Source organism: Coturnix japonica, chromosome 37 (assembly GCF_054131305.1).
Source record: "Coturnix japonica strain WE chromosome 37, WE-NBRP24, whole genome shotgun sequence".
In the NCBI taxonomy this organism is placed as follows: domain Eukaryota; kingdom Metazoa; phylum Chordata; class Aves; order Galliformes; family Phasianidae; genus Coturnix; species Coturnix japonica.
Genome location: NC_140699.1, coordinates 2,414,322 through 2,426,432, shown reverse-complemented (window position 1 = coordinate 2,426,432; position 12,111 = coordinate 2,414,322). Strand labels below are relative to the sequence as shown.

The 12,111-nt window shown below is 40.0% G+C and overlaps 1 protein-coding gene across 4 annotated transcripts in view; it reads right to left on the bottom strand.

Moving 5' to 3' along the window:
- The window catches only part of LOC146754902 (receptor-type tyrosine-protein phosphatase T-like), a 254,945-nt gene that overhangs the window by 211,175 nt on the left and 31,659 nt on the right, over window positions 1-12,111 (bottom strand). For 3 of the 4 annotated variants that reach the window (XM_085526644.1, XM_085526642.1, XM_085526643.1), the window contains exons 3-4: window positions 11,135-11,219; window positions 9,622-9,842 (exon numbers count right to left, since the gene is read on the bottom strand). In XM_085526644.1, coding sequence (XP_085382770.1) covers window positions 9,622-9,745 — 124 coding nt within the window. In that variant the 5' untranslated portion in view covers window positions 9,746-9,842; window positions 11,135-11,219. Of the gene's footprint in view, window positions 1-463; window positions 756-9,621; window positions 9,843-11,134; window positions 11,220-12,111 lie in introns of those variants that run through there. The other variant, XM_085526645.1, reaches the window with a different exon arrangement.

Genomic DNA, 12,111 nt, shown 5'->3' with positions numbered 1-12,111 from the left:
TTTCTCTATTATATTTACAAGAAAGCTTCATTTCATTTCAGTCCTTTCCCCCAATCCCAAAAGGAAACTTCTCTTTTCTTCATTGAACACACTCCCCTTTTACATTGCTTTGATAATTCCCACTTCATCGGCCTTTGTCAGAACTGTCATCTTTTCACTTCTGGAAAACCTTACTGGGATGTATCTCGGGACATGGCATCAGTGACACTTTAGTGACCACAGAGTTTGCTGTTGAATGAGCCCAACCTGCTGACCCTCAGATTAGAAGTTAGGTACCACAGCAGGTCTCTGCTAGAGCTTCAGAGCAAGCAGCAAAACAGTAAAACATTTGGTAGGGAAAGGAGAGGCATCATCAAATAGCACAAACTTTCAATATATGCAGAGATAGGAGGAAAGCTATCCATTGCAAATACTGTATCATTTCGGTTTATTTTCCAATCAGCCTCATCTTTCTCTTGCTTACCAGATTACTGCAAGGCACGGCTGCAGTTGTCCCAGGGCTCCCAGGCTCTGAAGGCAGCTTTCACTGAAGAGAATGGATTTTCCTCATAAGGATCCTCACCCTGCCTGGAAACTCTCAGTCAAGCATGCTCTGTGTGCCATGCACCCTGAACCAACTAGTTTAGACCATGCTTGTTTAGACAAAGAAAAAGGAAAGATCAGATCAAATTTCACTGGGATGTTTGAAGCCACTGAGGACTGCCAGTCCCACAGATGGCAAGCCTAGAAGAAACAACCAGCAGAAAAAATTAAGGGCACAATTATCTCAGAAGATACAACTGTTACAAGGTATGAGTGCACTGTATCCTAAAAATTTATGAAGAAACTTAAATCTATATTTATATACATGTATGTATGTATATATATATATACATGCATACATAAAATAGATATTCAAAGAGAAGAGATGAGAATTCAGAGCCATCAGCTGCTATGGGACATCGATAGTCCATTGTGATGCAATTCCTGATCATTTTAGCTAATAAGCCAATAGATTGATCTACCCATGCAATCCCTGCAAACCCAGCTCTGTGCTCAGCAGGCATTTTGCAGAGGATATTGCATCTTTTTTACTGCAGCTTGAAGTAGATCAAAATTCAACCTCAGCAGAGGCACAACCAACAGCTGCTGCTCCCTAGCACAGAAAAAAGCCATTGGAGTGCTTTTCAAAGCTAACCTTCTCAAGCTTGTGCCTGTGACCTGCTCCCCTCTCCATTCTGACCTCACCCAGGAAGCTTGCCTTCCTTGTAGCACATTCATTTTGTTCCTTTTGCATGGGTTGTACAGGCTGCTGTGTTTTCTTTTCCATCCACATCTTCACCCTCATCCTTCCCCCTACCTTTTTTTTTACTTCTTTTTTTATACTGTGCAGGCAAGCTGCCAGCATTAACACTTTGGTTAAGGACTAAGCTCAATCATTGGCCTGTTTCAATACAAATCCCTGAGCTGCTCTCCTGGGGGAAACAGGTTCTTCACTCCCCACTCCTCATTCAGTTTTCCCTCAGGAAACACCCGGCAGGGAACAGGCAGGGACTGGCACTGTACCCCGGAAGGACAGAGGAGTAACTGGCTCAGACACTGCCCTCAGACCCAATGCACCTTCGTTCAGTGAGAAATAAGGTAAGCAAATAAAAAAGCAGGGGAGAAGTTTCTCACCGCTTGCCCTACTCTGCTTTTGGGACATGCATCCAAATAGCTCAGAACTGTTCATACAAACACCTCATAGTGTGCACATCTCCATTAAATCAACACAGAAGCTTTTCCAGATAAATCTTCTCTGGAGAACAAACTTGGAAAACGTGTGATTCTATTTCCTCACCTCATTAATTAATGTGGGAGCGTTGTCTGACTCCCACATCCAGATCTGCTGCTGAACTGGTCTCTCTGGGCTGCTCTGCACATTGAGGCTCTTCTCACACATTACCACATGCCTCCTGCTCATCGAGATTCAAGTGCAAAACTCACACATCTATTTTTTTGTCTGTTTACCGATCAAGACGAAGGTATCCTAAATTGACCTTTTCAGGAATTGCTGTCTTTAATACAGTTACTCCTCTAAGAAGCCCAGCCCTACACAACCCTATCAGAGTAGAGAAACAAAACAAAAAAGGGAGAGTGGTGCCCAAGGTTCATGTTCTCCTCCACCTGCATACAAACCATTCTCACTGGATTCTGTCCTTGAAGCAGCTTTTACGCCAGCCTGCAGCCCGCTGTCTCTTGGGCAGAGTGCTTGTACTTCCAAACACAAACACCTTCCAGCAGGAGAGCAACTCTCAGCAGTTCTCCTCTACTCTTGTTGTCTCAAGCATAGCAACCTTGTTTAGTACGACTGAATATTAAGACAGTCTTAAAAACATGTTCTTATCTTCCTCCTTGCCCCACAATTGCTTCTAACTAATGTCTTCACTGATGTAGCAAAGTTATAAGCAATTAGTAAGTTCTAAATAAGGTGATTTGGCTTGCTGCAGGTTTTGGTTCTGAATTTAAAACTTAAGCATTTTTTCAGTGCCAGCCCGTTGCCTCCAACAGTCAAGACAAACAACCAAGGAGCGAGTTTTAGGACTGAGTCTCCCCTCACCTTAAGAATTCTAATCCACACCTTTTCACAGCACCCAGGTATACCTTGCCAGTGCCTGATTATTCCAGGTCACTCAAACCCTAGCTAGTGTGCGCACAACTCACCAAGGCAGACTGCTGGCTTCTTGCCCCCTCAAATCATCTTCCCAGCTCCAAGGCAGTCACAGGACACACTCAAGATGTGTTTCATGAATAAACTTGTTTGGAGTCACAATGCCCAAACAGGTCACAGAATTAGTCGAAGAAATAAACTGATGTGGGGCAGAGGGAGTGACGTCTTCTTTTTCACCCAGGTCATCTCAAGAGTCAGCTTTCCAGCACAGACCTGCAAACTGCAGCACAAGGCACCTGAACCACATGCCAGCTTTCTCCCTGAGGAAAATAGATAGCAGAGCCAATCCGACTCCTTCAGAGAAGAGCAGCTAGTCAGACAGAAGGAGAGAAGGGACTACTAAAAGCTGAGCCAATCCAGCAATAGGAAGCCAAGTCAAATCCATAAAGATATGTCCTTGGTTTTGGATTTTGGCTTGTTTTAAGGATTTTTCTCGGTGGTGTTCATGTTTGGTGAACTTTTTGTTGTTGTTGTTCTTGTGTTTTGTTTTTTAAAGATAGTGTTCTTGAAGAGTTAAACTCACTCAAGTTCATTTTACAATGAAATCGGAATGTTTTAGATGGAAACAACCTCTTATAAGTGTAACCCTATATTCCTAATAAGCAGAATTAACAGTTCTAGGACCATTGTTCTCTCACACACTGTAATGGAGAGCATTATACCAGCAATGGACCATCTGGAACAACAGGCAGGGAGAGCCTTGGAGGATCAGAATGGATAACCATTTGCACACTACATGGTTTTGGGGGAGTGAGACTTTAATAGCAGAGTGCAAGCATCTGTTTTCCCAGATACATGATCTGATTTGAACCATGACTCTTTGATACTGGTACCTACTGTTTTACTAGAGCCAAGTGGCTCTAAACAATGTCTATTCAGTTACTGCTAGAGAGAAATAAACAAGTTAACAAGCTTATTTTCAATAAAGTTTAGAATTGGAAGAAGAATCTACTTATGTTGTGTAAATCTCCAGCTAGAAATTAAAATATCTGGACTTGGTTTAATTACATTTTGAATGTGGCCCCCAATAGGACTCTGTAACCTTTAGGGTTTAATAACTTCAGCTCATTTAATGTCCTTTCATTACATTACTGTAGCAATCCAAGAGTAAGGTTTGAAAACTAAAACTCTGTGCTTCCTCCTGGGCTTTCCCATATGTTCACCATCTTTAGCTTAGACTCCCAGGATACTCACGCCAAGTCTTACAAAATTGCCTTAGCAGAACAGAAAAATATCTTCTTTCACTTTATTCTATATACTTATTCTTTGTAGAGGAAGGAAAGGGGAAAAAAAGTTTGCCAAGCAATGCTCTGCTGAGTACCTACAGAAGATCCCGCCTAACTTCATGGAGAAAATCCAGGCAGCTCTCCTCATCCAGCCCCAGGAATAGGTCAGATAGCAAGGTACAGGCCCAAGACTGGCTGCTATGTTATGACCTGTTAAAAGACAGATTGCCTGACTTAAAACCTGCCACTAATAACCATGAATTTGAAAAACTCTGGATGAAGAGTCATAGAATTAACCAGACTGGAAGAGGCTTTTGGAGGTTGCATAATCCAACCATGCTCAAAACAGGGCTAACTTGCCCTAGTTGTAACAGCAAAGGACCCATTTGACAAAGTCTCCTACAGCACCTCCACTTCTCTCCTATGCATTATGTCAAATGAAGTGTTTTAGAATGTGGTTCTTGTGCTGACAGGCAGAATTAAAACATCTGGAGACTACATTTTCACATCTATGAACTCTAATGTCAAGGCAAAAATCATACTGGTGTGCAGGAAAGCAGAACCACAGAAATGCAGAGCGGGAGGCCAGTAGATGGGAAGCACCTCACTGCAGGAACCACTCTGTGCTGACACCACAGGTGGGATGCACATCACTGAGCTTCAGAGCTGATGACTGTGATACAAACATCTACTCTCCCTCCATAATCAGTGGAAAGAAATAAACCTCTCAGGCACAATTAATCTGACCTATTTAAGTGTTGCTTTAAGATAGCAGGAATTGCACTCGAGAATCTACTGACTGTCCTGATGTGATCTCCACTGACTCTAAAGAGACATACTTGTAAGGAGATGAATCCTACCCAGTGATTGCTTTTACTCACAGCAAACCTTAAAATAGAAATAATGTGCATATGTGAACAAAGCAGGGGTGGAATATACCTTTCAAAGCCAATACCACTCAATGGAGACTGTAAAAGGATAGCGTTTCTCTTACAGTGAATAGATACAAATCTGTACAAAAGACTATCTAAAAATACATAGACATACACTTATAAGTGTTTCTCAGAGTTCCTTTCAACTACAATTTCTGCATCTCCAGGCAGCTGTCCCCCTTCATTAACAAGTGCGAATACATATCGAGATGCCTCTGACTCCACAAACAAACTGAATTCATGCTTTTACTTTACAGGGTGCTTTAAGAAAAAATATATATGTGTATATATATATATATATATATTTTAATGACACTTCATTAATTTTTTTTTCCTAAATCCTGTTCATAATAAACTAATTTCTCATGGCCCAATAACAGTGTGGATAGGAGGATGTTCTCTCCATGGATTAACATCAGGACTGTAAGTCCCAGTGCCACAATTTGGCCATGCCCACACAGACAAGTACTCTTCCCTCATTTGCCACTAAGGAAAGATTAGGACATCGTTTAATTTCTAGACTGTTCTAAATCCAGAACTGCTAGAAACAGAAAAGACCAAGATTCTTTTGATTCAGAGCTACTAGATATTGGAAAACACTGTGAAATTAATGCAACAGCCCAGAAAGTGAATGCAGTACATGGAGTGCTAACGCACAGATATAGAGTCTGCTGGCATATTTTTTCTTGTCTAAAAGCAGCCATAAGGAAGAGGAGCTCTTCAAAGCTCAAAGCCCAAGAGGACATAGCAGTTGCAATGCTCCACTACGAAATGAGAAATGCATTCAGGACGTTTCAGCCCTATTGTGAACCTATTTCCTAAGAGAAGGTCAACTCAGAGAGGCACTGAGGGTATTCAAAAGGCAAAAGCTTTTGACCCATAGGAGCTGTTGCTATGCCTGATATGGCTCTGAACAAAGACAACTGTTAAATCCAGGTATTATACACATATAGAGCACTTATACTTGAGTGCATAAAATAGCCACTAGGGCAATTACCATTTAAAACCATAAAGGCAATGTTATAACAGAAGTCTAGTGTTGAACATCCTCTAAATATTATGGATATAAGTTAAGGTTTTAAGCCTGATACCTACTCCACTACAAAATGAACGTGAAAACTGCAGCACCAGACTATAATCCGACGTAGGTTTAATCAAGACTGAAATTTGTCACTACAGACCTACATTTAATTTAACAAATACATAGGTGAAACATCTGTGAATCTACCACGGCAAGTTTCAACTTGATGTTATGCGCCCCATGTTTAACACAGGCCAAAAAGACAAAGCTCTGATGATGGAAAGCCTCAAATCAGGAACAAACAGCTCCAGATTTGTATGGCTTTGTACTGCTGCCACAGCACCCATATATGTCATTTATGTATACAAATCCACTCATACACACTGCTGAGCTATTACCAAATCTTGAAAGGAATTTCCCAGCTGCACAAAAATGAACTACCACTTGGGCTAGCAAATGAATTTGTATGTGCAGCAATAACATCTGATTGATGTCACTGTCACATTCTCTTTAGTTTCAGAGAATTTGATAACCCCATCAGATACTGCTGCTGTGAGGAGAATCCCTATTTGTTAATCCAAATGGCATCTGTTACTGGAAAAAAGTAAAGACATCATTCCTCAGAGATGCAGTTCATATACTGTTGTTCATATATTCCCAGCTAGACATGATTTCAAGTACTCTGAAGATTAAAGAGGAGCTGTTTTGTGTTTCAATTAAGAAACAATTTGAATCAAACAATCAGCTTGCCTGCTCCTAAGGAATTATATTCTCGGTACATATATTTATGCCTACACAAATTACCTTTTGTGCATTCTCCTGAGTGTGTGTGGCATGTAGCTGTGTGTTGAGCTGCCCAGTGGGTGCTGGCAGACACCATACCTCTGTACTCATATTTGGGAGGAAGACGTACCAGCAACTGCCCCTAAGAAGTGTATTTATTGATGCTTGTACGCAAGTATGTCATGATGACCCATCGCTTCAGTTTTTCCTTCTGATCTCTTCCCCTCCCCTGCAAATCTCTGCTGAAGGCATAACAGTCCTTGAAGTATAGTTTTAAAGCAGATAAATGATTTCATTTAGGACTCGCCATAGATCCCTTTTTGTATCCCAAGCTATCAAGACCAGACACTATCCTCTTCAATTCTGCTAAAAGAGCAGAATGATACAAGTACAAGAACAGAGGTAAAAGTTGAATATGACAAGATTCATGTTATAGTCAGACATCAATTATATTACAAAAGCATTTTCATTTGTGTCTCTAACAGCTCTAGAAATAAACAAAAGGAAGGCACATATGATTTAAAAGTTACATCCGATTTTTAAAAGCCTGCTTTAAAAGTTCTGATTCCTATAACATATGTAAGAGCATTGAAAGTGGAAGAAGCACATGACTCTAAATAAGTACACGAAGATTTAATGCAATACAGGGTAGGCAGTGTAACTGCCATTAGTGAAGTTGCAAGAGCAATTGACCTTATAGGACAATGATATTTTAAGTGTCTATAAACTGGTAGTAAAGATGTTTCAACATTAAGTGCCCATATAAGACTTCAATAATGTTTGCGGGGTTTTTTTTGAGTACTTCATGTTTTACTACACTGCATTTCTGGTAATAACAGAGCAAGTAAAACACAGCTTAAGATTTATAGCTTAAGATGGTCAAGAAATAAAGTCAAAGTTTTCTTTAAACGTAAATTATTTCTGCTCTCAAAAAATAACCTTAAATATCCATTGTTCACTATGCTCTCAATAAAGCAGTCTTTAATGAGACACTAAAATTTGTTTGTGGAGACTTGTTTTGTAACAGCACTGAGGACAAATCTATTCTAGCGTCATGTACAACCGTAACAGTGTTCCCTTTAACTTATCATCTTACACTACATTTTTAAATTAGAAAGACCAGATTATCTTTAACTAGCTAGTCAGCTGCAGCTGATGCGCTGAGGACCCCACAACTTCAGGTTTCTCACTCATATTGTGAGAATGGCTCTTCCTTACAGTTTCAAGCACCCAGGACTGACGAATGAAAACCTAACATGATGCACTCTGCCACAGCTACTGAATGAAATCTTGAGTGTGCAAAGCATCTGACCCAAAGCCCAGATGTAGACATGAGAGGCATGCAAAGCGTTTCCATTCAGAAATGAGCATAACAAAGCAACTTTGATTTCCCATGAATCTGACGTCCAGGATGATCAGAAGGGTGAGCGAGCACAGTGATTTTCAACCTGAGATCCATCATCCAGAGACACTGAGCCTGTTGGCCCAAGCCCCATCATCAACTAAAGCAATGTGGGACTCTTACAGATGCCATGAATTCTGCAGGTTTCATTAAATGCCAGCAACTGACCAAAACATTCATAGGACTGCTCGTAAGTGTGGAATTTTGAAAGGCACAAGTTTCCCAGCCAATCAGACTAGTTTTCATATCTCCTGAGCATTATGTACCAGCATTTCCTATTTCCCTCTGATATTTTTATAATAGAAATTTATTACAAGAATTTAAATTAGCATCAACAAGATTAGTTAAGAGGTTTGTGACTTTACTAGTTTCTAGAGCATCCCCCTCATGTGATTTGACACGTGGCTGAAATTGGTTAAATTAAGTCAATGAAAAAGGGCTTGCATTACATATTTTGTTCAATTGCATCTATGCAGATTCACAAATTCTTCTTGCTTATAAAATGAAAGAGTCTGAAGTTAAATTGGATTTTATGTCATTTCCTTTAGGTTCTGCCCATAGGTTAGTACAGTGAGGTTACAAGAGTGTTCATGAAGAGCAAAACTGCTTTCCAGTTATGATTCTATGAGACTGGGCTCTTCCTACCTCCTCTCTTCACAGCAACAATGTGAAATTTAATTTAATCTATTTCAGAACTGCAAAGACAAGTACTTTTTTAGCAAAGCATAAGAGGGTTATCACTTTGAAGAACCACATTAGGCACTATAGTTCAGTCTTACACAAGAGATTAATTGACATGTGCTGTAGATTAATCAGAATAAGGCTTTTCATTACGAGTGGCCAAACATAACCAAATCACTTTGGAAGCAAATTACTGACTTGCCTAGAAATATATATGCAACAATTGCAAGTTTATTATTGCTGCTTGATCAAATGAAACAACCTTTCAAAAACATTTACCTTGATTCTACATGAACCTCCTCTCACCTGCAGAATGCCTACATTAAAACTAAAACTAATCAAAAGCTACTCCACACTCAACAGAGTACTAAGTTGTCAAGCACAACTGGCATTCTCCTCTCAACAGCAGTGCTTGAGTCAAATTTCTGGCTGAAAAGGCTGCATCCTTTCATATACATCCAGTTGATAAACTGTGTTCTACAAAGAGAAGTTTAATGAACAGGAAGAAAAGAAATGGAAATAGGAAAAAGAAACCACAGTTCTCCTTTTGTAGTATAGCCTTGTAACAAATAGTGCAGCGAAGAATATAGAAATTCTGATCTTTTGTCACCTGTCAAGGAATCCAAAGGAGGCAATACATGTTGTTGACACTGTGAAACCCAAACTTTTTCGTCTGACTCTCACACCCACTTTGCCCATTTTCCATTTGTTTTTAAATAAGGTCTGGAAAAAGCCCATAGAGCTACCACAGACTAAGAGCACAATTTAGGGCTGTAACACAACAGAAAGCACAACTACAACAGCAGAGGAGCAAGATCACAGGCTGCAACAAGTGAGGATTTGCTCAAACACAGCAGACACAGAAATAAAGAAAAGTAGCTACTTACTTTGAGAAGGCCTCAGGTATACAGGAATCTCCAACAAGATATCCTCACCTTCACCACCAACCCTCAAATGAGGTGTTGGAAAGGGTAGATCTTGGCTCCAGCCCTTCCAATCACTCAGACACATTACATGCACTTAAGCTCCCCTGGGTAGGCCCTGCCTTCCCACCAGGAGCTCCGTCACTGGTGCAGGCTGTGACTCAGCAGTTCTGCTTCAAGAGTATCTATGGGGAATGAAATAGAGAGAAACCAACCACTGCACCGTGAAATTCCACAACATGAAGAGTATTTTCCTGAGTGCCACACCACAAAAGAAAAACCTTCATACACGTGTCCCATTTTTTCATAGGCTATTACTTTGGTTACATGCTTCACCCACCAGAAGGCAAGTTCTAGTTCAAATTCATTTTGATTCAAGTTAATTAGCATCCTTTTCATGGAAAATTATCCTGTGTAACTGCTGACATGTCAGTGCATCACATACTTGTTGATCTTTGTTTGGAAGTGGAGAAAATACATTTTTATGGCATTTCAAAAGAAAAGTACATCCACGTGGAAAAAAAAAAAATCACACACTTGACTATAAAACACAAAAGAACTTCACGTGTACCAAAGCAGCAGCATCTGTACACTCAGCCCAGAAAATAATGTTTCTTTCCTGTGTTAAGTGCAAGTTTCTAGCACAAATTTACTTGGTGCAATTTTGTTCTGGAAAAAAAAAAAAAAAATGTTAAAAACTGTTTGGATACACAGTGAAATCAGATGCAGTACATCTTTATTTTTAATGGAATAATAATTGTACCCAAATTTCATATTCAGCCTTTGAAATATTTACCAGGGGAAAAAAAACAAAACAAAGGTGTGCTGTGAAGGTTTTTTCAGCATGACTCATATTGCTGTCATAAGAGTAAAAAAGTTTGAATTTATTTTGGTTGTATTGTTTCTTTATCTATAGCAATTGCCTGTCCTCTACTATCTATCTGGCCACCTACTACTTGTGTCAAACGAAGAGATCATCTAGCAAGTGACCCCTGACTTTGATTAGGACACTGATTGCACTATTACCTGATTGCATATTTGTATTCCTTGTAAAAGAGTCTGAACTACAAGAAGAAAGTATCTAAGCTCAATTTTGAATGAAATATTTTTGTTTTGTTTTGCAATAGATTCACCTCTCCTAGCACCTATATCACACCATCTTCTAGAAGTAAACAAGTGTAAGCCTTAAGTGAGATCTGATTTTGTCACTTATCATCTAGACACAAATGGACACAGAGCAGTCTTGTAAATAAACTTACAGATAAACAGGTAAAGGGCAAAGACCAAAGATTTCAAAACAAGGTTTATATGAATAACGTGTCCTCTCTATGAACTCTGTTTCACAGTGGATTGTGCACATATGGGTTTTCCAGGGCATAGGACAGGATATGTCAGTCAGAATAAGGTCATGAGCCCAAATGCTGACAACTACATTGCATGTGGAACACAGAGCTCAAATGCCAAGACTGGGACTCACCTTCTGGCATAAACCACCCACGAATCCCAGAGCCAGCAACTACCAGCAACTCATGAGAAATGAAGCTTGCCAGCACGGGTACAACCTGGAAAACAAATCAAGGACTGATTGGCCAGAAATTTATTCCCACGTAAGGAGTATGTTATTTGATTTCCATGCCATTGTTCTTCTTTTCAGAGGAGAAGCTGAGTTATTCAAGCTCAGTTTCTCTTTGTACTTATTCAGTTCATTAGTTAATGAAGGCTTCCTTATATTAGTTAAATTCAGCCACCATTCATCTACCTGTTCCAGAGTTCACAACAGATGCCCTCTGGCACTTCACAAAGACCGGAATCTGCCTCAAAACAGGAATAATATATCTTATGAAAATGGAGATGCTATTGTTCATATGCTTTACCCCTGACCTATTTCCTCTGCACTCACAGGGCTGACCTGTTCTCTATAATTTTATACTGACTAAAGCAGTAAAAGGCTGAAGTTTATTGTAATATTCCATCAGTCTTTGTTTAGCCAGAAAGGAGGAAACTGCATTCAATCTGTTTGGGTTCTTACTGAATAGTGAAGAGCTCTGTACTCATCCAAAAGCTGCAGGTTCCTCTTCCTCACTAGCAAACACTGATAGTCAGTTCCCTTCCTCAGGTCTTTTAATCCCTATTCTGCTACTACACACACCAGCTTCATTTATACCCCTACAGGTCACCTTCAGCTCTTCTCTTTCAGTCTTAACTAAAGCAAGTGGGTGCTGCCTACCTGTAAATCTTTCCCAGACTCAAAGCTGCTTCTTCTTCTCTTATTTTAGAGATGCTGATGCACACATTTTCATACTCCCAAACTGACTATCCTTGCTGGCAATCCTAACTCATTGTTTAACAGTTTGTACGGAGCAAACTCTGAATAACGCACTGATGTGTCAATTATGTGGGGTGGCCACAAACTGCTTGCTGACATTCTTGGCAGTGCCAACACACTGCCTGCCT